The 24,160-nt window shown below is 37.2% G+C and overlaps 1 protein-coding gene across 7 annotated transcripts in view; it reads left to right on the forward strand.

The window, feature by feature from the left end:
- B3GNTL1 (UDP-GlcNAc:betaGal beta-1,3-N-acetylglucosaminyltransferase like 1) overlaps nucleotides 1-24,160 on the forward strand; it is a 135,226-nt gene that overhangs the window by 43,282 nt on the left and 67,784 nt on the right. For all 7 annotated transcript variants that reach the window (XM_083805761.1, XM_083805765.1, XM_083805766.1 and 4 more), the window contains exon 6: nucleotides 3,827-3,922. In XM_083805761.1, coding sequence (XP_083661887.1) covers nucleotides 3,827-3,922 — 96 coding nt within the window. The remainder of the gene's footprint in view (nucleotides 1-3,826; nucleotides 3,923-24,160) is intronic.

Consider the following 24,160-nt stretch of genomic DNA (forward strand, 5'->3'; position numbering starts at 1 on the left):
TTCACCCATGTAATTTTAGACTTGTAATTGAAGAAGTCTGATTAGGAGTCCAGTCGTTCTAAGCTCCTTGTATGAACAAAAGGGATATCTCCAGATTGCTGTTTCAGATTTTACGGAAAATGAATTTTGCCTAGAGAAGTTTTGGATGCCCCTGGAAGTGTTTATGGCCAGACTGGATGGGGCTTTGAGCAACCTGGTCTAGTGGGAGGTGTCCCTGCCCATGGCAGGGGGGTTGGAATTAGATGTTCTTTAAGGTCCCTTCCAACCCAGTCCACTCTATGTTTCTATGAATATTAAGTCCTTGATTGTCAGTTTGTATGTTCATAGAATCATAGAATATGTTGTTTGTATGTATGTGTACAAGCATATATATATTTACCTATGTTTTATTTATATATGTATATAGCGGACACTAGGTGCCTAATACCTTATAGAGAATTTATGCTTTTGCTTCTCTTTGTTCAGTTCCCCTTTTAATAAAACTAAGATGGAAAAAATTGGATGGATAAAACTGGAGACCAATTAGTTTTTCATCCTTATTTCCTCTTTAGTATGACAGGAGGGTTCTGATCCCATAGGCTGTCTCCCGAATAAGAGAGATTCTTTGTGTTAGAGGAAATCGTAGTGATGTAAAAAAAAAAAAAAAAAAAAGCCACATCTGCAGAAAATGTGTTGTTTTTAATTACTGTCAACTCATTTAATTTGTGCTTCCTGTCACCCACTTCTTTTTCCATTTATATGTGCGAGGGAAACACAAAACTCTAAAACGATGAAAGTAAGAAAGCTCTCTTTCTGGACGTTGCATTTAAAAGCAAACACTAGTGAAAAGTTGGAACAAGTTCTGGCATGTAATTTGATGGCTGTTGTTGCTGCTGGGTATAGAACACTTGATTTATACACGTATCAGATATGCAAGCAATACTCTTGTATTTCAGTGGAACAATTTTGTAACTCACAGAACAGTGCATGTGCTCGTAGTACAGTTTTGTAATGTATGTAATAATCTAGTTCCTCTGAATGTCATCAGAACCCTGAATTTTGTATTGATCAACAAGTAGTTGAACATGCTCATTAGATTTATAGTTTGCACATTATGGCTAACCCAGCATGCTGTGGCCAATTTAGAGAATCTGTTTCATGGAGAACCCAATTATTCTAGTTTTATTTTATTAATTTTACCGTTTTAATTATAGTTATTTTGTGCTGGTTTTATTAGTTTTACAGTGCTCTAACTCCTAAAATGTTTAAATTTAGTGGCATAAAGTACATATCCATGACTGATTCTAATAATCTTAGTTAGATATGCTTTATTAACTTCACTCCTAATCATTGAAGTGACAGTTAATAGAGAGGAGAGATTCATATGCCTAACCATAGATGTATCCTAAGATGTCAAAGTAGCATTCTATCTGAGACCACCTAGACCTTTATAATTTTTAAAGTTACTTGTATGGCTTTTCAGAATATGTATTTGTTGGTAGTTAAGGTAAAACCAGAAAACTATTTTATGATCTTAATATTTCTTATCCATCACCATTTCTTGCTGTGATAAATTATAAATTATTTGGTATTTCCTTGCAGAGAGGCTAGTGCCTATTTAAGTAAACTGCTCAATAAGCTGTAAGCCATATTTAATATATGATACAAAGGCATTGTCTGTCTAGAAAATGAATTATCTAATGTGCTAGCAGAAAGGATTGTCATGTTTTTCTGTCCTGATTAGAGTTTTATTGTTCCATGAAGAGCCATAGTCCTTTGCCACGAGCCAAAAAAATATTTTTTTGCAGTTCATGTTATATTTACTATACAAGGCGTATTAATACTGCATCACAGCATGTTCCTACTTGGAATCTGATATGTGCTGCATATCTTGTATAACGTAGTTCTATCTAGGTACAGGTATATAGTTAGCATTTGTAATAATAAAAATAAATTTGCCTAATTAGATCAAAAAGTTGATTCTTGGATGAACTCAATTTTTGTATGGAAGTGGATACTCAAAATATTGAAAATTTCTAATATGGAGAGTTTCTTTTACTTTCTGAGTCTGAATGGATGTAAAATAGGCCAGCAGGGATTTCATTGATGTATTTTAAAATTTGTGAAAGAAGCAACAGTGAAAAACCTTTCACTTGAATTTAAAAGGAAATATTCAGTGAAGTGAATATAAAAGAGCTCTGTGAGACATGGAGGAAATGGGAACCGGTGTGCGTTGCTTCTGATGCCACACCTTACACCGGGGAACCAGAGGAAGCCATTTGTACTCGAAATAAACCCGCTTCTGGTTGGATGAAAGAAGCTAGTTAAAATGAGCTGTGCTGTACAGGAGCCGTACCGAAGGGTCAGGATGTGTTGCTCTGTGTGGGTGATACTTATCTTGCAGCCGTGTAAGGCAAGAATGCTAGCCATGAGTCAGAGTCCCATTGAGAGAGGAATAGTACCACTAAAGAGGGAAAAAGTTGGATTTTTTTTGGCTGAGGATCCAGGAATAAGTTTGATTGCATAGTGACAATTTTAAGATCTGTCTGTAAAACATACCTCTTAAGATGATGCTAAAAGCAGTCTTGAGTGATCTTGGTTCTAAAAAATGAAAAGAAAGCAGGAAGTCTTTGTGCTGTGCATAACATTTCACTGTTATGGTAGGGTAGAGGGAAGTGTGAACATTTCACTTCTTACAAAGTGCCAGCTTTGTTAGGCATTTATAGTTATTTTCCTGCTGTGTTGCAAGATCAAAATGCAGCTGTTCTCAATAATACGCATTTATACTGTTAAGTATATTTTGCTGCAAAGTCATTATAATTGAAGAACGTGGATAAATGATGTTTTACAGTACTGTCTTCTGCAGGAGGGAGATGCTGGCTTTTATGTGCCCTGCTTATAGGTTTGGTACAGCCGTGGAAGTCTTACGAGAGGTCACTAGGAGCACCAACTGTGGCTGTTTCGTTCCTTTGCTTTTAAGAAAGGAATTGTCATTTGTTTTCTTTGGAGAAGGATTATTTGTTTTCATGTGCTTGTGAAAGTACAGGTTTTAAAAGTAATTAGAAAGCCTTGTGGAAATAAAAATGTGTATGTGTATAGAGAGCATATTTAGGTAATTTTAAGAAAAAGTGAGCTTAAAGATACTACTATGGAGAACATTTTGGAGAACATTTTACTTGAGTTTTAAGCATATTAATCCCTCTCTTCCTCTGTGTTCCTCTAATTCCATATATGATTCAAGTATAGGACTGCTACATATGTATAACGATATCATTATCTAGATAATGATACTATCCAGTATGTAAGGGAGGAGATATTAGAGTGAAATCTTCACCTCCAATATAGTTACTATAAAGATGAAGTTTTTCATTCATCTATAATACCTGAGCCAAAGCTCAAACTAGAAAAGAGTAAGAAAAGCCAAAGGTATTGTGTGTGTGTGTAAATATGATGTACTACTAAAGAAACAGAGAAATGAGGATATTAGTAAGCATGTAGAGTCTCAGAAATTTTTGTTTCTAAATTACGTTTTGAATTGTCTTCATATTTTCCATCAACCAGCTTTTCTTTCTCACATTAATTCTCAGCATTGGTTTTACAGTTCCACCTTTTTAAGGTTTGTTGATATTGGATTAGATCATAGTTTCTCTTGCTTCTAGCTTTGGTGATTACAGAATGGAGGTTTTCAGATTTATAATCTTAATTCTTAAGAATCTGTATTCTTAATTTTCAGACGATGATCTTAATTCTTGGATTTCCCATGTTTTGAATGCAGATTTTGTGATCTTGTTTTGCTGCCATGTGGGTGCAGAGCAGTTCACACAATGTTCATTTCATTTTGCCTTAGATTGTTGGTTGCCAAGTCAGAAGAGAGCCACCAATGTCTACTGAACGGTACACTCGTTGGATCAATAATCTGACTGAAGAACAGCTTCATACACAGGTATTCATGTTTTAGCTGTGACTGAAATTATGGCAGAAAAATACAGTGAGAGGTTTATTTTGTTATTTATTTTTTGTCGTTCATTAGCAACACTTGATAATTTACCAAGATTATCAGGTTTTTATAATTTAAATGCTAGAGTATTGAGTAAGAGAAATGTTACTGGTACATATGATCATTATGTAATGATGACTTCACACTGAGTGAGATTGAAGCTTTCAACTGGAGGTTCAGAGGGAGCCTAACTTTTCACACTGCTGTCTGTGGCTAAACATATATACTCATGTTCTAATCATCAGTTTAGGGTTTTCATTTTAAAATATATTTCAATACAAAAAGAAAAAAATCTTTCTTTAGAAGACTTTTTTTCTCCATGGGGTTTAGGTACTGACTACTTCTTTATCTGTTTAAGTGTTGCTAGAGATCATTTCAAAATAGCGGTTCTTCAGGCATTAAACATAGTGCTCATTGTACATGCTTCTAAGTGAGATGCATCTTGTACGACTGAAGATGACAGTTTTGGCATAAAGAAAGGTTGTTTCGTTAGGCAGGCAGCCAATGCTGAACTAAAAGAGACTTTGGCAAAAACAAGTTAAACTGAAGAAATCAATCCAGCTTGTGGAGGAATGTGTGTACTGAGTATTATAAGAAATCTAATGGATGGTTAGCAGAAAACATCCCAGCAGGCATTATGATTCAAGTATTTGGGATTGGGTTTTGTGATGCTATAGTAGGAAGACATTTGCTTTTGATTTTCCTGGATTTAAGTGGCTGAAAAGATTAACGTATCCATGTTTGTTAGACTTCATTGTAAACTGTGTTGTGTTCCCCATTACCATAGCCCCCAAAGACATACTCAAAGGCTCTGGTATGGTTGTTGTAACACAAGAAGTAATCTGTAGACTTTGTTTTAAAATCAGCAGTGGTATTATGGTTCTCTATAATTCACCAAATGAAAGTAGTTACAGGAAATCTTACCCAGTGGAATATTTGGAATTGCCTTTGAGTATGGCATTAGAAAAAATTATAGGTTTAAAACCATGAATTTATCTGACAGTGGTATCTGGATACACAGTAATAGCACATCACTATGTTGTTGAAGGGAAGACAAAAACTAGAGTATGCAGTGTAGAAGCTTGTCCTACACGATTTGATATGCTTATCTATCTTGAAATGGCCACTGGATAGAGCCTTTAATGAGTTAAGCCAGAAATTTTAAAAAGTACCCTAATTTTAAGAGTCCAATCAGTTGAGGGGTGCAAAATGAAAACCAGTTTTAGGATGGGGCTGCAAGTTTTCTGGAAGAAATTTTCTGGTGTGCTGCTTCTGATAGTAAGGTACAAATTCAGTGACATGGGAAGTCCCATGCAGTCTTATGTGCCTACAAATATCTCTTGAAGATTTAATCAAACAGCATGTGAAATCCATTATTTTTGTGTATGATTTAGATTCACACATTTTACAACTAGATAAGGAATTTTGGAAAATATATTGGGACAGGAACTAGAAGGCTGCATAACAGAACATGCTACTTATTGATGGGTTTCTAAACAAGACGACATTTATACAATCACTCTCTTTATGTATTCCTGTTTTGTATTTGAACCTGTTACCTGTTCTCCATCAGATTTAACATAGAAATAGTAGTTCCTCAAAGCCTGTAGGTTTCTCAAAATTTTATGGAAGTGCAAAGCTAAATAGATGAGACTGTACTGCAGCAGCTAGAATTCATATGTTAAGAACCACAGGATCCACTTGGACAGAGAATTTAGGTGCTCAGTTATAAGACAAGCTTCAGCTGCAACCCATGATCAACTGTGATGCAAGTCTATATGAAGCTTGGCTTTCCTAATTCTGGTGCTAAAAGGACTGCTTGATTTCCAGAGCACTACATGTTGGCATATGTCTCTTCTCTCTCTTCTCCTGCCGCAGTATCCATTATTCTGATCAAAAATTCAGGTAGGGATGTAATTATTTTGATTTTTCTTGACTATAAGTATAGGTAGGCGGAGGAACTGGGAGTAAAAACTATTTCAGCTGTTCTCTAATGATCAGGATATGAAACAACTGTGTGAGGTTAGGCCTGTGAGGGGGTTGCTCTCTTCATCGTGATAAACCATACATTTAATTTTGGGTGTACTTTTAAAACCTTTTTTCAGGAAATAAGTCCCGAGAAAACTCTCATGATGGGCCTCTGCTGAGGGATTTGTAGAATCTATGGGAGGAGCAGTCCTTCAGGGAATTTGGGAAAATTGGCTTTAATTTACAGCATATTGTCTCCAGCAGTTTCCTGTAGTGAAAGAATGTTCAGCTTTTTTTAGCTGTCTCTGTACTCAGTGCCCAGCTTTTTTTTCCAGTTACTTCTGTTGCATTTCTATATCATGTACGTACAAATTATTTGTGCTGTAAATTGGGAAACAGTGACCATTAAGAAAAAAAAGCAGCTGTCAAGATCATGTAATCGGCTATCATAATATTTATGTTATTAATAATATCATGTAGCATTTGATTGCTTTACTAGGCAGTGACTAAAGTCCAGTTTGAAAGAGGTGGGTGGCAACAGATGTTTTGTTAGGTGGTTGAATGGCTTCGTATGCTGTGGTGCTGGCTGTTGGTTTTATATTGCTTGAGTCAATACCAGATTTTTGGATCGAATGTCTATACCCTGTCCTCACGCTGAGATCATTCAATGCAAAATGCTTCTAGCATTTTAACTTTTCTCTTCCCTTAGCCATGGCCTCTTGATGCTTACTCATCCATTAAATGTTTCTCTAAACAATTATACTGTAACATTCCAAAGATACTTTATGGTATGCGTGAAATTTCAGAATATATATCCCAGAGAGTGCGGGGGCGAATGAAAGAGTACAAAGAGAGCATGCTAATGTGAAGGCTACTTTTTAAAAGATTAATATTTGCTTTTTAAGGTTATCTTCTGCATGAACTATGAGCAATTAAAACATACTTTTACACATATATTAATATAAGCCTTAAAATACACAGATACATATATTGATTGACTTGATATTTTTCTGGTTTTCTGGCCTATAGGCACCCCCTACACCCCCGAAAAAAAAAAAAAAGATGGTTTAATTGTTTGGTAATTATATAGTGACAGGTACAGAAAGAAAATAAGCAAACAAATATAGATAAATGACTGATTGGATGTTGAAGTAAGTGGAAAAAATACAGATTAAATCTAATCCTATAGGATGTTAGAGTCTGAGTTGTTCTTGAATTGTGCTTGAAGTTTGATCATGCTCTTGTACACTGGAAATTTTACTGTACTGTGTAAGTAAAAATGTCTAAATGGCTTTAAGGTTGGATTAATTGCACAAATATTTGTACAAGTAGTTTTTAAGGTTTGTTGCTGACTGTAAGTAACATAGCCAAGTTCACATCCATGTCCGTTAAGTCACTATTTAGGTTAGGTTAATCTCACAGGCAGCCTGTGAAGTATTGTGTTCAGCCTGAAGCATAATTCCATCTGACCTGCCTTTTTTTTTTTTCTTCTTCCTACCCCTGAAGACAAGAAACCTCTGTTTTCTTATGGTTGTTGTTTACTTAGAAGCAGTCCATGAGCTTTGTTTGATATGTGAGGAAACTCTTGCAAATCGGAGTGGGCTCCCTGGCTGATAGATTGGACTGTCGTAATTTAGAAAGGTAACAGAACAAAACGTGATTCTGTGTGGCTGTTGTCCACTGTAACGTTGTCTGTGTTGCTTCCTGATCCATAGGCACTTTGCACATTGTCTTAGAGCTCTTTGTATAGAATAGGTCTGGAAGTTTTCACAGCTGATTTGTAGCTCTTACCAATAATCTCTCTAGGCCACCTGATAGAAGAATAACATTTAACCTATTCGAGTTCCATAATGATCACTTTCCTATGCTATTACAGGTGGTTGTGACATTTAGCTAATAGGCTTAAAAGCTATGCTTCCCTACTTACGAAGTGTTCCTATTTTAGAATTTTAATTAACGTTAAATAAAAGTTCACACTACAAATCAGGATTTACTACAGATATACTCAGCTTTTTGGCTGAGTGGATCACGCAGTATGTTCTAAAGGACCATATATCAGGAGCTTTTCCTGATCACACGGCAGACGTTTTCCATAAATTCCATACACTCGATATTGCATTGTCTTAGTACATCTCAGCAAGCAGCTTCTTACAGTTTCCAAGGAGAGTGGGCTGTTGGGGTGGGTTGTGGCTGGCAGAAGAAACTCGTGCACCTTGCTCCCTGTCTGCCTGGAAAAGAGAGCTGGTGGGAGCAGGTTATGTGGTTGCTGTCATTCTCAGGAAGCAGACAGGTGAGTAGGTGTGCTGTGTGCTGCACGGGCAGAAAGCCCAAAGTGATGGGAGGGAGCTGCACTGCCCTGATAAGGTTCTGCAGCCAAATGGAAGCTGGCAGTAACCAGACCAGCTCTCTTGGTCTGCTGCACAGTCCCAAAGAGGCAGACAAAGCTGGTCGGAGTAGATTGCAAGCAGGATGCATTTTCCAGGCAGGCCACAGATTGAACGTCTCTGGCTCGTTTTCTTCACCTGCCGACCAGAAAATTCTGACTTTGTAAGTGCTGGGCTTGGTTGTCAGTATGTCAGAACTGAAATACCAATTGAGATTGCAGTCTGAAAGTGGGTGTATGCAATGCTTGTTGTCCACTGACATTGGTAAAGGCTGGAGGCGGACAGAGAGTAAGACTTTCCTACTCCGAAGAATGAATAAAACATGAAAAGGCTGATTGATTCCCCCACCCCCCTTTGCATTTGTATAGCTCATTTGTATTTGTTGTCTTTTGATCAAAAGACACTCAATGCTTTCTTGGGCTTTTTTTTTTTTTTTGGTCACAGTTTCCTCTTCCTTCATCTGTTTTATCTAAAAATAGCAAAGTCCCTGATGTTTTTCTACTGAGTGATAAAACCAAAATTACAAACTGGTTAAATACAGTAGAATGCATTAGTTTCTATGGGATTAAGCATATACCATATAAGAAAAAAAAATGGCTGCTTCCTTTTGTGGTTGATCCTTTTTCCCCTCTAAAGGAGAACAAAACAAAGTTGCACAAGCTAGTCAATGTTTATATTTGTGTTAGAAAATGCATGTCAAAGGGGTTCATGGAGTTTTAGAAAGTTTAATGAGAAGTGGCTTACCCACATCTGTGAACTCAAAGCACAATTAGAACTTCCCAGTGAGGCTTTATGTAAAGGCATCTCAGGGTCAAATATTTCTGAACTTCCAGAAACAGGTTTGCAGTAGTTCAAAACTATACAGATTTTGCATTGCATTAGCAATTTTGCATGAGTTTAAAGGCATACTGCAGAGGATAGTGTTAAAATACTTGTATTTTTCTTCTCGTGTTTTGTTTGATGTTTTGCATGCATGATTGTGGTTTATAATATATGGCAATATATGAATGCAATAGAAGCATTATAATATAAAAGCAACTTGCAGTACAGTCTTACAGCATGGTGGATACTTGTATGACAAAAAAAGCATGACTTGCCTTTGGATGTTCAGGTTAAGAAGGTAAAAAAAGAGTTTACCACTGATTTGAGCTATAATTAGTACCCAGTGATGATCTTTCCCTGTATTTTAAGTAATTTTACGAATATGTAATGTGGCATGTTTGCATCCTAAAAAACAGTTTTTATAAAATGCTTGATGGACATGTAATGCCAAATGTAAAGGAAAGCTGTCAAGGATTAACTTTTTGGAAATGTATAATTTCTTTTCAAAGCTATAATTGACATCCATGTCTCCTCAATGCTTCTGAAAATTAATTTGATAAATAGTGCAACGAGTTAAAATAATATTAAGGCTTGTTTATTAATGTAGGTCTGCACTTAGGGATGTGGATGAAACCAACTAATAGCTACCAGCTTCTGAATGCTCCATTTATTCTTGTTTGATCTTCCATATTTATCCTGTTGATATGTTAGATTACAAATAAATAGTCTTTAAGCTTCACTTTGGGCTTTTATGTCATTGCCTTTTTTAGTTTAAGGGATCTTTACTTTTGACTAACAGATGAGAGACAAAAAACAGTTGTTTTAACATGATAGTTAAAAGTTTGAAATGACTAATCTTTTTTTTTTTTTAATTTCAAAACAAAAAGTCTACTCCAAATACAAAAGTTTCCAACTAATTTAGTGTTGTTTATTTTTCAATTAGTCCTCCATATGTGAGAACGCAGAGCAGATACACCCTTAACTTCCTGTGATTTTGGTTCTTTGAGTTGGAAAATCAAAGTGCTGATTCCACAAAAAGGGAAACATTTTTAGTATGGCTTTTAGAGTAATAAAAATAATTGATTCCAAGCATATATTTTTATTGTAATGCAGCTCCCTCTTACAGCCTTATATATATAGGAAAAAAAATATTTATTTTTTTCTCTTGCAACCAGGCACTGAATGGTTTCTCACCTTTCAAAAACTGTGACTGAGCACGACTTAAGAGCACTTATTACTAGAAAATAACGTGCTGTTTTTGGTCTCAGCTTTCAGTGCTAAAAGTATTGGGCTGGATTTTCAGCAGAGCTTGGTAGTATTTGGAGTAACTGGAGTGGGTGGGGGTGTGAAAGCATCACTTCCCGTGTTGGATGGTAGATCAAATGGCTGGTTTGACCTATCACAGTCAAGATTCTGCTTCTTAATACTAATTATACTGGCTTCACTCTGCCATGTTTAACATTTGTCTCTATAGTAGTTCTTGCTTTTTTTTTTTTTTGACTAATAAAGGAAGTTGAATTTAAAAAGAAATATAATCCATCATATCCTTTTCCATTAATGATACATGTTGCACTTATGTTTGGGGTTTTATCTTCCTATGTCACTAAGAAAACATATTTTCTTCCAGTCTAACGGCTTTTGAGTATAAGGATCCAGATTTAATGATCTGTTCAATTTCTGTACTTTTTTTTTTTGTTAGCACAAGCATGACCCTTGACTGGGACAAGGGATTTTTATTTTGTTTGTACAGCCTTGGCCAAATGGGCTGTGATTAGAAGTTCTTGAGGTTGAAGTTATTCAAATAAAAAAAATAATAGGCAGCTTTTCAGGGTGTTAGCTTAGATCAACCATAACCGAACAATATGTCCTTTGTCATACAGAATAGATACTCGTCTATTCATTTGTGCCAATTACATGATCTTAGGGATGATTAGCATATATCTAGTTCCTCAAGAAGTAGGGGAGTTGTGTATGCAGCTCACATTTTGAGAACTAGAATGATCACATGTAAAGGAGGTGGAGCAGGCATGTGCTTTGTGGTTAGCAGAAGGATAGTCAAGCGCTGGCCCGAACGGAAATCTGAGCGGTTGCAGTGCATGGGGTGTATAACAAGGAAGGAAATGGTCTTGCATCTGGCTTCTAGTGTAACTGTTGGTCCTTTGCCACCTCTCTGGATGTGTTGGTTTCTGTGATGTGGGCGGATTTAACCTTTTGCATCACTCGCAATGACTGTTCTTACAGCACAGAAAGAGGCAGTAGAGGAAAAACATATACCTGGCAGCTTTATACCTTTCGTGTTAAAAGCATCACACCTTAATGAAATTAGGAAATCCAATGCTTTTGCTAAACAAGCTGTCATGTCGTAGTAGTGCAAACTATAGTGATTTTCAGAGCTACCAAATTAGAAAAAGCAAAATGTTGCCAGACTTTTTTAATTAGATGAATTTGAAGTATTTTCCAATATTGTCCATGCCTTTATGCTCTTAAGCCTATTGTTGAATTCTTTCAGAATACATATTATATATATCTGCCAACATAAAAGATAGGTGTTCAGAAAGTTTGTACAGTAAAAGGAATTATTATTTCCAGGAGTATAATTTTTTAACATGCCAGGAGAACAACATTTATTTGGGGTAATTCTTTGCATACATGTACTCTAATAATGTCAGAATCAAATAAATGTAGTGATGAACGTATACATTTCAGGATTATGATAATTTTACACATGGTTGGAGTCAAATTAAGACAAGCCCTTGCTGTTTAAATAACGATGGAAATTTTACTTAAAACATTTTTTTTAATCGTTATCATTTTGGAGAGTTTATTCTACCATTAAAGACAAAATAAGTGTGCTATCTACGCATATAGCTTCTTAAACTTGTTAGCTTGTAGAGATTTTAATGTTAGATCTATCTAAGTAGGGATTTGATACCAGAGTATACTACTAAAAGCTGTTAGGTGGGTTCACTTATATAAAAGCAATTTGTATCAGCATAGCTCATAGTACCATCTTGATTACCTAGGACCTGTGTGAAATAGTACCCATATACAAATGTAACCCCATCTCTAGTAGAGAGTTGCACTGATAGAGTTATACTAAAATAAGTACAAGAAGGCACTGTAGTGTAGTTATTTGTTATGTGAATATATTTCTGCCTCATGTAGCCTGTTGGATTGATGCTATAGTGCAAGAGCTTTAAATTGTTGTTTTAATGTATTCCTCATTTTTTTAATCTCCATATCTAGTTTGTATCTTACTGTATAATTATATAACAAGACAAAATAGTGATTTCTGGGAATTCAAGTCCTAAACAGAGCAGAGTGACTGTTAATGTGCATACCCTTATTTAACACCGCAACGTGTTACAGTAAAGTTCCTTCTGCAGCAACTTAGTGCAAACAGCTTTCTGTACTAGATTTGCATTGTGTGCCTCTTTTCATTTTTTACCTTATCTCATGTTCACGTTCGTTATTTTCTCCCTCTGTCGTTCCCTGTCCTTCTTAAGCACCTTGTATAACAAAACTGTAAACTTTCTAGGGCAAAAGCCATCTCCTCGTTCTATGTTAAAAGCTAGCAGAATAGTGTCTGAATTTGTGCTGTTATCATGTAATAGCAATACCTATTATTTTTCTGCCTTTATGAAGGTGAACAGTGGGCAATATCTTAATTAATTTAAAACCTGACTTTTTTTTACTCCTTAATTGAAATTTACATACATTCCAGACTTTCATTTGCTGCAAGCAGCTGAGTTTCTGTAATTCTGGGAGACTTCTGGGCTGTTTGACCGGGTCTCATCCTCTGTTTTCTTTTGTGTGTTCTGAAGCTGTTCACTGTTTTCCAATGCAGGCTTTTGTAATTGGTTGTTATGGCTGTGACAGCATTCAGCAGCTTCCACTCTCCCACTTCATTCTCAGTTTCGGCTCTTCCCTCAAAGGATTTTGTCTTTCTTGGATGCTGTACAAAAGAGTTACAAGTTCACTACATGCTTAATTGCCCATTCATTTTGCAAGAAGCAAATAACTTTGTAATTCCTAATAAATAGATCATAAATATAACCAACCGTGAGTGCAAGAAAGTTGCAGATTTAATAATGTTATTCACATTCAGGAGAAAAAAGTACTGTGTCCATGAATCACTCCATTTTTTGAGTTTCCATAGGTATGTCAGAGTCTCAGGGAAAAAAAGGTGAATTGGTCATCGAGTTGGTAACTGCATTTAAACAGGATTTAATGCTTCTGAGAGAAACCAGACTCTACAAGTCTTTCCATGTAGTGGACAGATCCGTGCTGAGCAGTGCTAAACTAACATGTGCTCGTACACGTTGACATACTTCATTTAGTGTGCTGCCAGGCCAGAAAGGCAATACTGAACCCAAGCTAGCAAGAAATGATCTTACTGTCACAGCATTTACATCCTGGAAGTTGCAGGGAGATTCTCAGCTTTATTATGATAGGAAACAAGAAAAGGAGGTAAAGAATTCATTAGGGTGGACCTGAATACAGTGTGTGCTTCAAGCAGGACTCTTCAAGGACCATATTTAGCTTTATGCTTCTCATCGTTCTTTTCCTTCTCTGTGTTTCCTGGGTATTTAAACTAAAGGAGAAGGGATTTCTATTTTCTTGTTTTGTCCCATATGCAGCCAGTAGTCTACCTATGTTGTGCACAGGAGTCAGTCAAGAAAGCACGTCTCGTTATTTTCCAGTCCTGGAAAAGTCTGAGAAATGTACTGGCAAGTTCTCACTCGCCTTGTGACCTGTTATTTTGTGCTGTTTCCATTCTTCTGTTTTTACTGATCACGAAGAGTAGTTTTGCTCGCAAGCATTGCGTGCAAGCCGGCAATGCAACTGTGCACCTCTGTTTTTCTTCAGTTCTCTTCCTTTTTACCTGGGCCTTTTCCATGCCTTTCCTAATGGCACTTCTCCTAAATAAATAAATAAAAACCTGTGATTATGGAATGAAAACAGAATAGAAACTGTTAGATTCAAACACTTGATGTTCTTAGAACCCCTGATGGCTTGCTTGGAAGAGGAGGAAAATTAAGTTTTCAAGTGACAGTGCTGTTAAGCTGTTCTCAAATGTCTTAACTAAAACTCAAATTGTGTTGAACATCCTCACTGATACATCTAAATCCTCACTTCTAGAGCAGTGATACATTGAGTTAAGGTTTGTTGTACTTGGCACGAATTGATCAGGTAAACAGAGAAATCACAGCTGCTTCTCCTGGAGGTGGCAATTGTGGAGCCCACTGCAGTGGGCTGCTGCTCCACTTTGTGCAGTATTTGACCATGATGTATGATCTCAACTGCCAACATTTATCTGGCCACATGATTTTAAAAGCCGGCAGCCAGCAATGTTAGTGTTCCCTACCTACTCTGAATCGCGTTTCAATGGCATCTTTCAGGAGAATGTAACTCTTAACCTGCGAACAGAACAGGCTCTCTCTTCATCTCAGTGTCCGATTACACATATGTTTAAAAAAAACCCAACAACAACAACAACAAAACCTTTGGAGTCAGTAGGAGAGCAATTTTTTGTGTGTCATAAAATTATTCATAGATCTGCAGAGCAGATGTTGACGATTACAAAGAGAACAGAGTCCGGTCTGTGGTCAGCCAGCAAGCTCCATTTCACGTGGGTAGATCAAGGCTCAAGACAGCAACTATTTCCTGTCAGCACGCTGGGCGTCAGCGATAGCAGTTTTTGTGGGCTCTAGCCCAGTTAAATTATACAAAGTCACTTTTGTGAGGCATTGCTTCGGCCTCTCTGCTGAAAGAATAATGGCAGTAGAGGGCTCAGCATTTGGTTTTGTGAGGTCTATTGATATAAAATTGCAAGTTTAAAACTTGTTATGGATTTTATGGTTTTCTGTTAGATGCTTGCCTCATTCTCTCAGTGCAGAACAGCTGACCCTTTCTTTTACTGCAGTAATCACCAGTGGCATGCTTCACATCTTAATTGTTTGAGCTTGAACCATAGTTAAAGCACAGCCTCCCAAAATTTTAATGTATTTTTATTGATAAACTTAAGTAGTAGCTAGTTCCTGCAGATGAATAGTGATGAATTAATACCATTTTGCTTTCAGGGCAATTTTCTTTAAAATTGTTGGGGCTGCAGGTGGCCCAGGGCACCTCCTCTGTTGATGGCACTGTTTGGCATGCTAATATAAACAGGAATTTCCCAGTAATTAAAAGAATTTTAACTGTAGCTCATTTTGTCTCAAACAGAATGGGTTTGTTGAAGTAATGATAATGCAGATGCTATGTCAAATGAATTCTCATTTTCCTCTTAGTTGGTAGAGCTGTATAAATAAACGTGTCAGTGGGGAAAAATTAGTTTATTCTTCTGCAAATAAATCATTTTGATCTTCAAGTTTAACAACTATAGGGAGAGATGGAGGAAGCACCCCTTACCCTTTTGGGTAGAGGGAAGAGGGCAATGAGCAGAAGTACAGCTTAGTGAAGGAAGGAGATAACCTTGTAGACGTGGTGGTTATTCAAGCTCAGAAAGACAACTGGAAATGGAAACAATTTTCTGGTGTCCTGTCATATTTAAAATTCACTCTTTTGTGGCTTTTATAATAAAGTCCTTGCCAGGGAATGTGGGCATGTTGATGTCAAGTTCTAATAATTGGGTCTGTCACCTTGCCATTTGTGCAGTAGAGGATGATTCTGGAAACAAACAGAACATCAAAAACTGACAAAAACATATCACAGAAATACTTCTTAAATAGCTGAAACCATATCTATAGTAAATACGGTTTGTTATTCAGAATCGTTCTGAATAACAATATGAAATTATCTATTCTCTGTCCTACAGAGCACAGCACGTTTTTCCACGTTTAGCAAGAAGAGCACCTCTGATAAGGATCTACCATGTTCTATGTGACTCAAATCCTGGGTTGCTTGGGCTTTTTTCATCAACTAGGCAACACGAGTAATTTTAGAATGAAGAGGAAGGAAGAAATTACATGCCTCAGTAGCAAGGATGTTTTCTCTAATACTTTAGTTTCAAGTTCTGTATTGCAGGTAGGTGAAGTCCCAAGTCTCCTTTTATAGCAGGATTCCAGGTGCAAGCAGCTATACGTAGCATGGAAGTCAACGTTCCTTGAAGGAAAATGATAGTATAGCCTGAAGTCTTAATGGCAAACTGCTGTTGTTATAGGGCTTGTACGGATTTGTTAAGAATAAGCAATGCTGAAACATAAAACTCTGTAGGCTGACAGAGGCAGATGCATCTGCTGCGTGAATATAAGCGCCGTGCAGCCACATGGCTGTGGCTGGGCCACACACCGGTGCTGGAGGAGCTCATCGGTGCCCCGGGAGCTTGTCAGTCCACGTGGGACAGGGCAGTGCCATTCCTGGCCCTCTGAAGGCAGGACACTTCTGTATTAGGAGTGAGTTTCCCATAACTCCACTGCATAAACACAAATCTACACCAGGCCACATATTTAGAATTTGTCATGCTGAGGTATTCACCTGCGAATTAACTGTGCATTGTTTCATATGGATAAGGTATAGATAGCCAAATGTTAGGTCAAATTGTGTAGTATAACACCCAAAAGGTAAGTGCTCTGGTGAATATGGAAATGAAGGCAGTATTTAGTTAGAAACTTGCTGAGGACAATAGCTGTTGCTTTTCTCACTACAGCATACATTATGAGATTACAATGTCGTCTACTTTCTCTAGATTAATTTCTAGACTATGCCATATAGGATATTATATTGACAGGCAATAGTAGCATGGGGGGAGTATTAATAGGGGAAGTTGAATGAGGTTGTTTTTTGTTTTTCTGCTAAGGCCAGGAGTGTTTAAAAATAGAGACCAAGGTCTTTTAATTCAGGCTATTGTTTTTTTGTTTGTTTGTTGTTTTTTTGTTTTATCTTTTTAATTGACAGCAATTTTTGGACTTTGACTTAACACACACATTTGAGTGTCGCTGTTTAGCTGGGATAAGCTTTCTTTGAATTACACAGTTTGTGATTTTGGATAGAAAATTATACACCATTTTTTTTCCCATATCTCAGAATAGGTTACAGTTGGTAAACTAAATGGCAGTATTGAATCACATATTTTGTAATTGAGGTGATACTATTAAGGATATTAAAATCCTGGAGGAAGGTGAACATTTAAAAGTTACTTAGCTTTTATTTTTGCCAGCCGAGAAGTTTTAAAATAAAGATTGCCCAAAAAATTTTGTTTGTATGTAGTGGTGAATGGTTACACTTTCTAGAACTTAAATAGTAGAACTGTCAAGGTACTAGGACTGCTGGTTATTGATTTACGTGACTATGTTTGAAGATTGTAGGAAGAGAAAAAAGTTGTGTTTGAGGGGTGGTTCTGTTTTTGGGCTGTGTGTGTTTAGTTGGGGAAGGAGGGTAATATTGACTCAGGGTTGTATATTTGGTCAAGTCTGAAGCCTGAAGTTACAGACAAAATGACAAGCTAAATAGTTATTTTGTGGAAGGCAGACTGATATTCAGGCTTTGTGACAGTGGGACTTGTTTGCAGAACAAGCCTGATGAACAGCCTGAAGTTCCATCTTTTCTCAGTTTTTACCTTTTGAGAGAGCTTTCTAAACGCAAATAATAAATTTTACAGGGAAATTATTATTATTTCTAAAACCACTGCATATTTCTGCTACTGCTTCACATATTCTCAAGGTTGTTTGCATTTCCATTCATTATTTGCTTGAGATATTTAGTTAATTTTTTACTGGTGACTTGAAGGGTGATTGTAGAAATGTTACCTGTCACCAATAGCAGCAAACCAAATGTTTCTTAGTTTGTTTACTGTCTGATTGTAGAGATAATAAAAATAAGTTTTTGATTTTTGTAACTTTTGTCAAACCTCTTCTTAAGACAAAAAAGATGTTTATACATTGCCTATGTGAAAACTCAAGGTTTGCTTCACTAACTATGAGTTATTATGTGTGAATAGTTGGGAAACAAAAGTAGGTTGTCTGCCCTACTCAGGACCATTTTCCATAATTGTCTTCTAGAATGTATTTTCATTGTGTCTGTCTGAATTTGAGGTATTTTCTTCAAGGAGTTATGCCACTCATCCCCTAGTAATCATCTGAGAAAATAAGAATGTTAACAAGATAGTGTTAGAGGTATGTAGCTCTTTGAGAAATAGAGCAATGTAATTTTATCAGAATCTGAGTTTTATGAGTTGTACAGACAAGTCTGAAAATGAAGAATATGTAGTCATTGCAGCTTTCCTCTGAAAGGCATGAACTACTTCAATAATGTTAGTGCAGACCTTTGTGGTGGGAGGAGGGTGAGGGAATCATTCTAACAATGCTGAAAAAATGCTTCCACTTCTGCTAAAAGCAAGGATGTTGTGGCCTTAGCCATAATCATGAATAGGCCATGGAATTGCCTTATGTGCTATGATAGGCCAATGTGTATTTCTACTATATAGAATTAAACACTTTTATTTCAGAGCTACCAATTGTCATGAAAGTACAAATGAGGAGAGATCTGGGTTACATACATATGTGTCCAGAGATAGTCTTTGTGTGCAAATCTTATGCCAGGTCAGTAAGGTGTTTTTACATACATATACAAATATACAACATGATTTTATATATTTATATATACAAATATAAAACATGATTTTATACATTTTGACTAGAAGCTTACTTTCATTCATTTTGTTTCCTTTTTATTCATTCTTGTTCATTCATTTTAATAACAAACATGCATGCTAAATGCAGTATTTTAGTGTTTTTGAGTACTCTTGCAGGCCTAGCACATATTAATTTCAAATACACCCTGATAGCTATGCTTGTAGCATTGTGAAAACTTGATTTTTTTTTTAACTTTAGAAAATTGGTAAATGTCACTTTTAAGCCTTATTTTTGTAATTTATCTCAAGCACTGCTGCTTGCACTTTGCCCTTGTTCTTTCTGCTTTTGCAGGTTTGAAGCTTCTGAATCTGATCTTTTAACTGAACACATGTAAATTTTAATGGAAATTTATATGTATGTGTCTGCTAGAAAAAGATAGAGAGAATGTGCCTGTGAAAGATGAAGGACTGCCAAATAAGCCTACCAAACTGAGATCTGGAAAAAATAGGATTTTCCAAGCAAACCAGAGGTTTATCAACGAGGAAGAAAGCAAGCTAGCTTGAGTACTTTGCACAGCTGTTTCAGCTGAGATATTTTATCCATGTGATACTATATAATAATTTGATGCCAGAAGTAATACATAAATGTAGTTTTTATTTTGAATTTGTGGCATACATAAAATTGGTTTCGTATGGTCAAAAGCTTCTGCTTTTCAAAACAAAATAACCAATAGTTTGGCTCATCTTGCATTTGCAAAATACTGCAGCAAAGTTTCCTGAGTCGCCCAGTAAACATGAGACTTCTCTGATCGTAAATCAGAAGTACCAACACTTCGCTGCCTTTCCAGTAGCATGTAATTTTTTTAATTACTAACAGTGTCCATCATAAAAACCTTTGAATTGAAAGGTTCACAAATTGATTAGTGGTGCTAAGTGAAAATGTATTTTCTTAGGCATTGCTAAGCAGAAACGGCTTTTGTTTTACCATGCCTGTAGATCTCTAGTTCTTGATTTCCACTGTCAGAAACATATGAGGAACACTCAAAACCACGTAGGATCCTCGTGCTGCAATGGACTGGATGCGAGTGCGCCAGTTCATGTGTTTGGAAATATCGAATGACAAAAAGAGAATGCATTTACTAGGTAGAAGCGCACCAGATGCCAAACAGCTGTGAATCATCTGTGTTCTGTTGTGGAAGAAGTGAGAACCTTTAAGCCTGAACTGAAAAAAGATTTTGTTTGTTTGCCTTAGCATGAAACTGATTTTTGTAACCCTTTCCCTCCGCTCCTAATTGCATTTGTTTAGCTACTTATCCTTAGGTTAGTAAATAATTCTTTCTGCTGTCAGTCCCTCATTAAGCCCTTCAGCTGAGGTCTCTTTACAAGTCAGTAAAAACAAACTGTCAGTTTTATTGTAGGATCCTGTTTTGTCCTTGTTAGTGTCACCTGACGTTAAGTAGCTGACCTTCACACCTACAAATACAAACAACTTAAGTAATGTGCATTGCTTTAGCACGCACTGTGCCGCTGGTGCTCTTAGACCTGTGATGCCCAGGGATCTCCTGCCATTAGTCAGTGCCCTTCATTTTCTTGATATCGAGGCCTCTGCTGCTGCCTCTTTCTCTAAGATTTGCGGTCAGTTTTGTCTGTGTTTTTTCCTCCTCTAGCGGAAGATTTCTTTGTATCCACTGGGTTTGGCCAGTTCACACCTGCGTCAACCATCCTCCCTGCCAGAATGCTGTGTTCCATCAATAAAGGCATAATTTGGAATAGAATTAGACAATAAAATGTCTCCTTTTCCTCAGCTTTCAATTGTTTTCAATCAGAACAGAAGAGTTCTAAACCTACATACTTGTACCTTTCTCAGCAGACATGAATGGCTTTCCCTCTCCCTGACAGCTTTTTTATGCAGTTGCAAGGTCCAGCAATCTTTTTGCCCAACTCAGCGTGTTGTTTCAAATCTAATTCACAAGTGCTCTCCATAGACACACAGAGCATTCACAGATGCTTTCTGTGAATCCCTCAGAGCATATCACAATTTAATAGAATGGTTTGCTATGTCCACTGGACAGCAAGACTACTAGATGCCAGGAAAGGGCTAAGAAATGCTGTGCATGAGTTCTTTTCAGAGCATCAGTGGAAAGGAAAGGGTTGGGAAGCTTGCTGGGGACTGTAATTTTGAACCTTGTCTTGAGAGCTATGGGAGGAAAGAATCTGAAGTGAGAGAAGGGAGATCAAGAAAAGTAATTTGTATGAAAGACAGATGAGAAGGCAACATTAACAATACTGGTTTGTCTACCTTCGAAACTGAATTGCCAAAAATTGCACGTGATGATCTCAATTCATTGATCAAAAATGCGCAGTATTATTGGAACAAAATAACAAACCGTGTGACTATTTCTATATTTTCTGTTACCTTCCTGCTCTTGCTTAACAAGGCTGACACTGAAACTGCTGTTGTGTCCTTTGTGAACTGAAGCATGAAGATTCAGTGAGTGTGTTTGGGCATGAGCCTCTTACATGTTTGGATCAAAGGGACAGATATATGAAAGACACACTGACTTACTGTCACTAGAGCAGTTTGTGGATGAAGGCGGCTTAGAATTCAGTATATGCAACACTGTTATTAACTTCTTATTGACTTTGCACAGAGGATTTTTTTTTCTGAATCTGAACCAAAGCTTTGTGAGTTGTGATGGCATTTTTAATGAATGCAAACATATAAAGATAAATATTCATGGTTTTGCCTACTTCCTAGGCTTTTCTTCCTCGAAGTTACAAATTAGCGTTGTCTTTGTCCTCGTTGCAGGATCAGTGTGACTGACATTGTGAAAGAATTAGGTTTTTTGTTTGTGTTTTAAAACATGCACTTCAGTATGCGGTATAATTACACAAGACACGATTATTATGCTGCTTAATTTCTTGAACTAGAAGCCAATAGTTTTAGCTTTTATTTGACGTGTTCTTTGCTGACAAGGCAGTGTTAGCAGTTCAGTTGTATTTCATATGTTAGACGTTTTAGGAAATGCTGTCTTACTGCTTGCTAATTTAGTCTTAATTTAAACAAGCTGGAGCATCTTTAAGGTAAACATTTGAAAAGAAACATGCTTTCTTGCATCTTTCAGATCCAGTATAGGACTGGCTGTAACGCAGATCTTTTTGTCTATCAAAATCAGAGAAAATGCGTAATGCTACGCAGATGTAACAGTTCTGTCAGTTAGTTGAGAGACTTTCAGAGAAGACATTCCACAGTTTAAGGTGGTCATGATATGACAGCAGGTTTCCCTGGTGGTATGCTATAAAATAATCAAAGCATTACTTTTTGACTTGATTAATATGGTGAGGTCCTAAAAACCTACCAAAAAGTACAGTATTGTCTAAGCAGACAGAGAAAAACAGAGTCCTTGAGGTTGTGTTGCAAGTAAGTGCATGCTGTATAAATAATAAGTTAGTAAGAGTTCAACAAATTCAACATATAGCAGAGAATAGAAAAAATAAAATGTTACTTTTGCTAGGAAGGCCAAGTAATGCCGTCAGCTGCTACTGTTAGAATTCCTTGTACTTGTATCTGTCTGCCTGTGGCAAAAACACAGGGTGCTATGTTTTGGAGAAAAAGACATGTTCTGCTACAGTCAGTTGGATGCCACACTTACCAGAGCTGTTAGAAGGTTTCTCATTGAGAAATGTACTTAAGCCAATGTGTTTTTTCTCTTGGGGTAGTGTTCTGCTTTCATTTAAGTCAATGTCTATATTTCCACAGACTCAGGGGCACCTTGATTTTACTTCTAGCCTTCTCATCACAGACATCACCACATGCTTTGAGAGGTTACAATTATTTCTGTTTAAGAAGAAACAGGTTTTTTTAAAAACAATGATTTGTAGAGAGTCAAGATGCATTCTGTTGATTGCTTGTGGTCTTTAGAGATCCATACACAGTTCAGGGTATTTCTGGGTCAGTGGTTTTTCTGTTTTGGTGATGGAGGTGTATAGACATATGCTCCAGTGCTTCCACATTGTGTTTCCTTCTGTTTCCTTATAAGCCTTTGAGAGAGAAGCTGAGCGATGTTTGGATAGAAGGCTGAAACTTTTATGTGACATTGACATAGGTAGTGCACTATAATAATGCCTGTTAATAGACAACTCCCTGAAAAGGAAATGAAAACGATGTTTATAAAGCAGCACAATGTGTATTTCCAGAAGAATTGGGTGTGAGAGTGAGAGACAGAGTGCAAGGAGATGAGGCAACCACAAGCAAATGCTTTTCTCCCTTTTTATAACTGGGCTTTTTTGTCAACTCTATTATCTGTAAGCAATAATGGCAAAATAAGAACACTTGTATTTTTCTGCCTCTTCACGGGGGTGGGTTATGGGTGAGTTGCAGCTTGCACTGTGCGTGTCGTGTGTGGCTCTCCAGGTTTGGTGTAAAATCCTTAAGTAGGGGTCCCTGGTGGTCTAGTGGTCAGGATTCGGCGCTCTCACCGCCGCGGCCCGGGTTCGATTCCCGGTCAGGGAAGTACTCCTTTTGAAGGAATTGAGTGCACCCTCAGTAAGTTTGCAGATGACACCAAGTTGGGGGGAAATGTCAATCTGCCGGAGGGTAGGAAGGCCCTGGGCAGGATGGGTCGATGGGCAGAGGCCAGTGGGATGAGTTTCAACATGGCTAAGTGCCGGGTCCTACACTTTGGCCACAACAACCCCATGCAGCACTACAGGCTTGGGGCAGAGTGACTGGAAAGCTGTGCAGAGGACAAGGATCTGGGGGTGTTAATGGATGCTTGCCTGAACATGACCAGGCAGCGTGCCCAGGTGGCCAAGAAGGCCAACGGCGTCTTGGCTTGTATCAGGAATAGTGTAGCTAGCAGGCTATAATTCTATGATTCCAAGTCGTTTTATTTAAGCAGATTTTTTTTGGTCAGATCAGTTGTCACAGCAGTTTGAGGGGCCTGGAGCATTCTCGCTCTTTCCTGCCTTTTGATTTCATTTTTCTTTAACTTTCTTGTAAAAGGTAAGAGGTTGGAGTAACATGTGATCCAGTTGTTGACAATTTTTTTTTCCAATTCAGATGCCGAATTTTTGATAACATAGAATTCAAATTAAAGTAAACTTAAGTGCAGAGAAGAGACTTAAAAATGAGAGAAAACATGACTGAAAGACCTGAGCTTAAATATGTGTGTGTGTGTGTGTAAAAGTCAAAATTTTCAGACATAGTCAAATCAGAAAACAAGAAGAGTGAGGAAACAGACACTATGAACTAATGCTGTTGGTCGCTGGGAGAGATTTTGGTGTAGAAAATTAAGGACCTAGGATGATATAGAGAAAAAGCAGAACTGAAAATGTAACTACGGTAAAAGAAAAACTAAATTTCCAATGAGTTGATAATGTCAGTCAACGTAAAATTTTGGGGGATGTTGTAAGAAGCTTTACTGAGAGACAGTTAGG

Source organism: Anser anser, assembly GCF_964211835.1.
Source record: "Anser anser genome assembly, chromosome: 19".
Lineage (NCBI taxonomy): Eukaryota > Metazoa > Chordata > Aves > Anseriformes > Anatidae > Anser > Anser anser.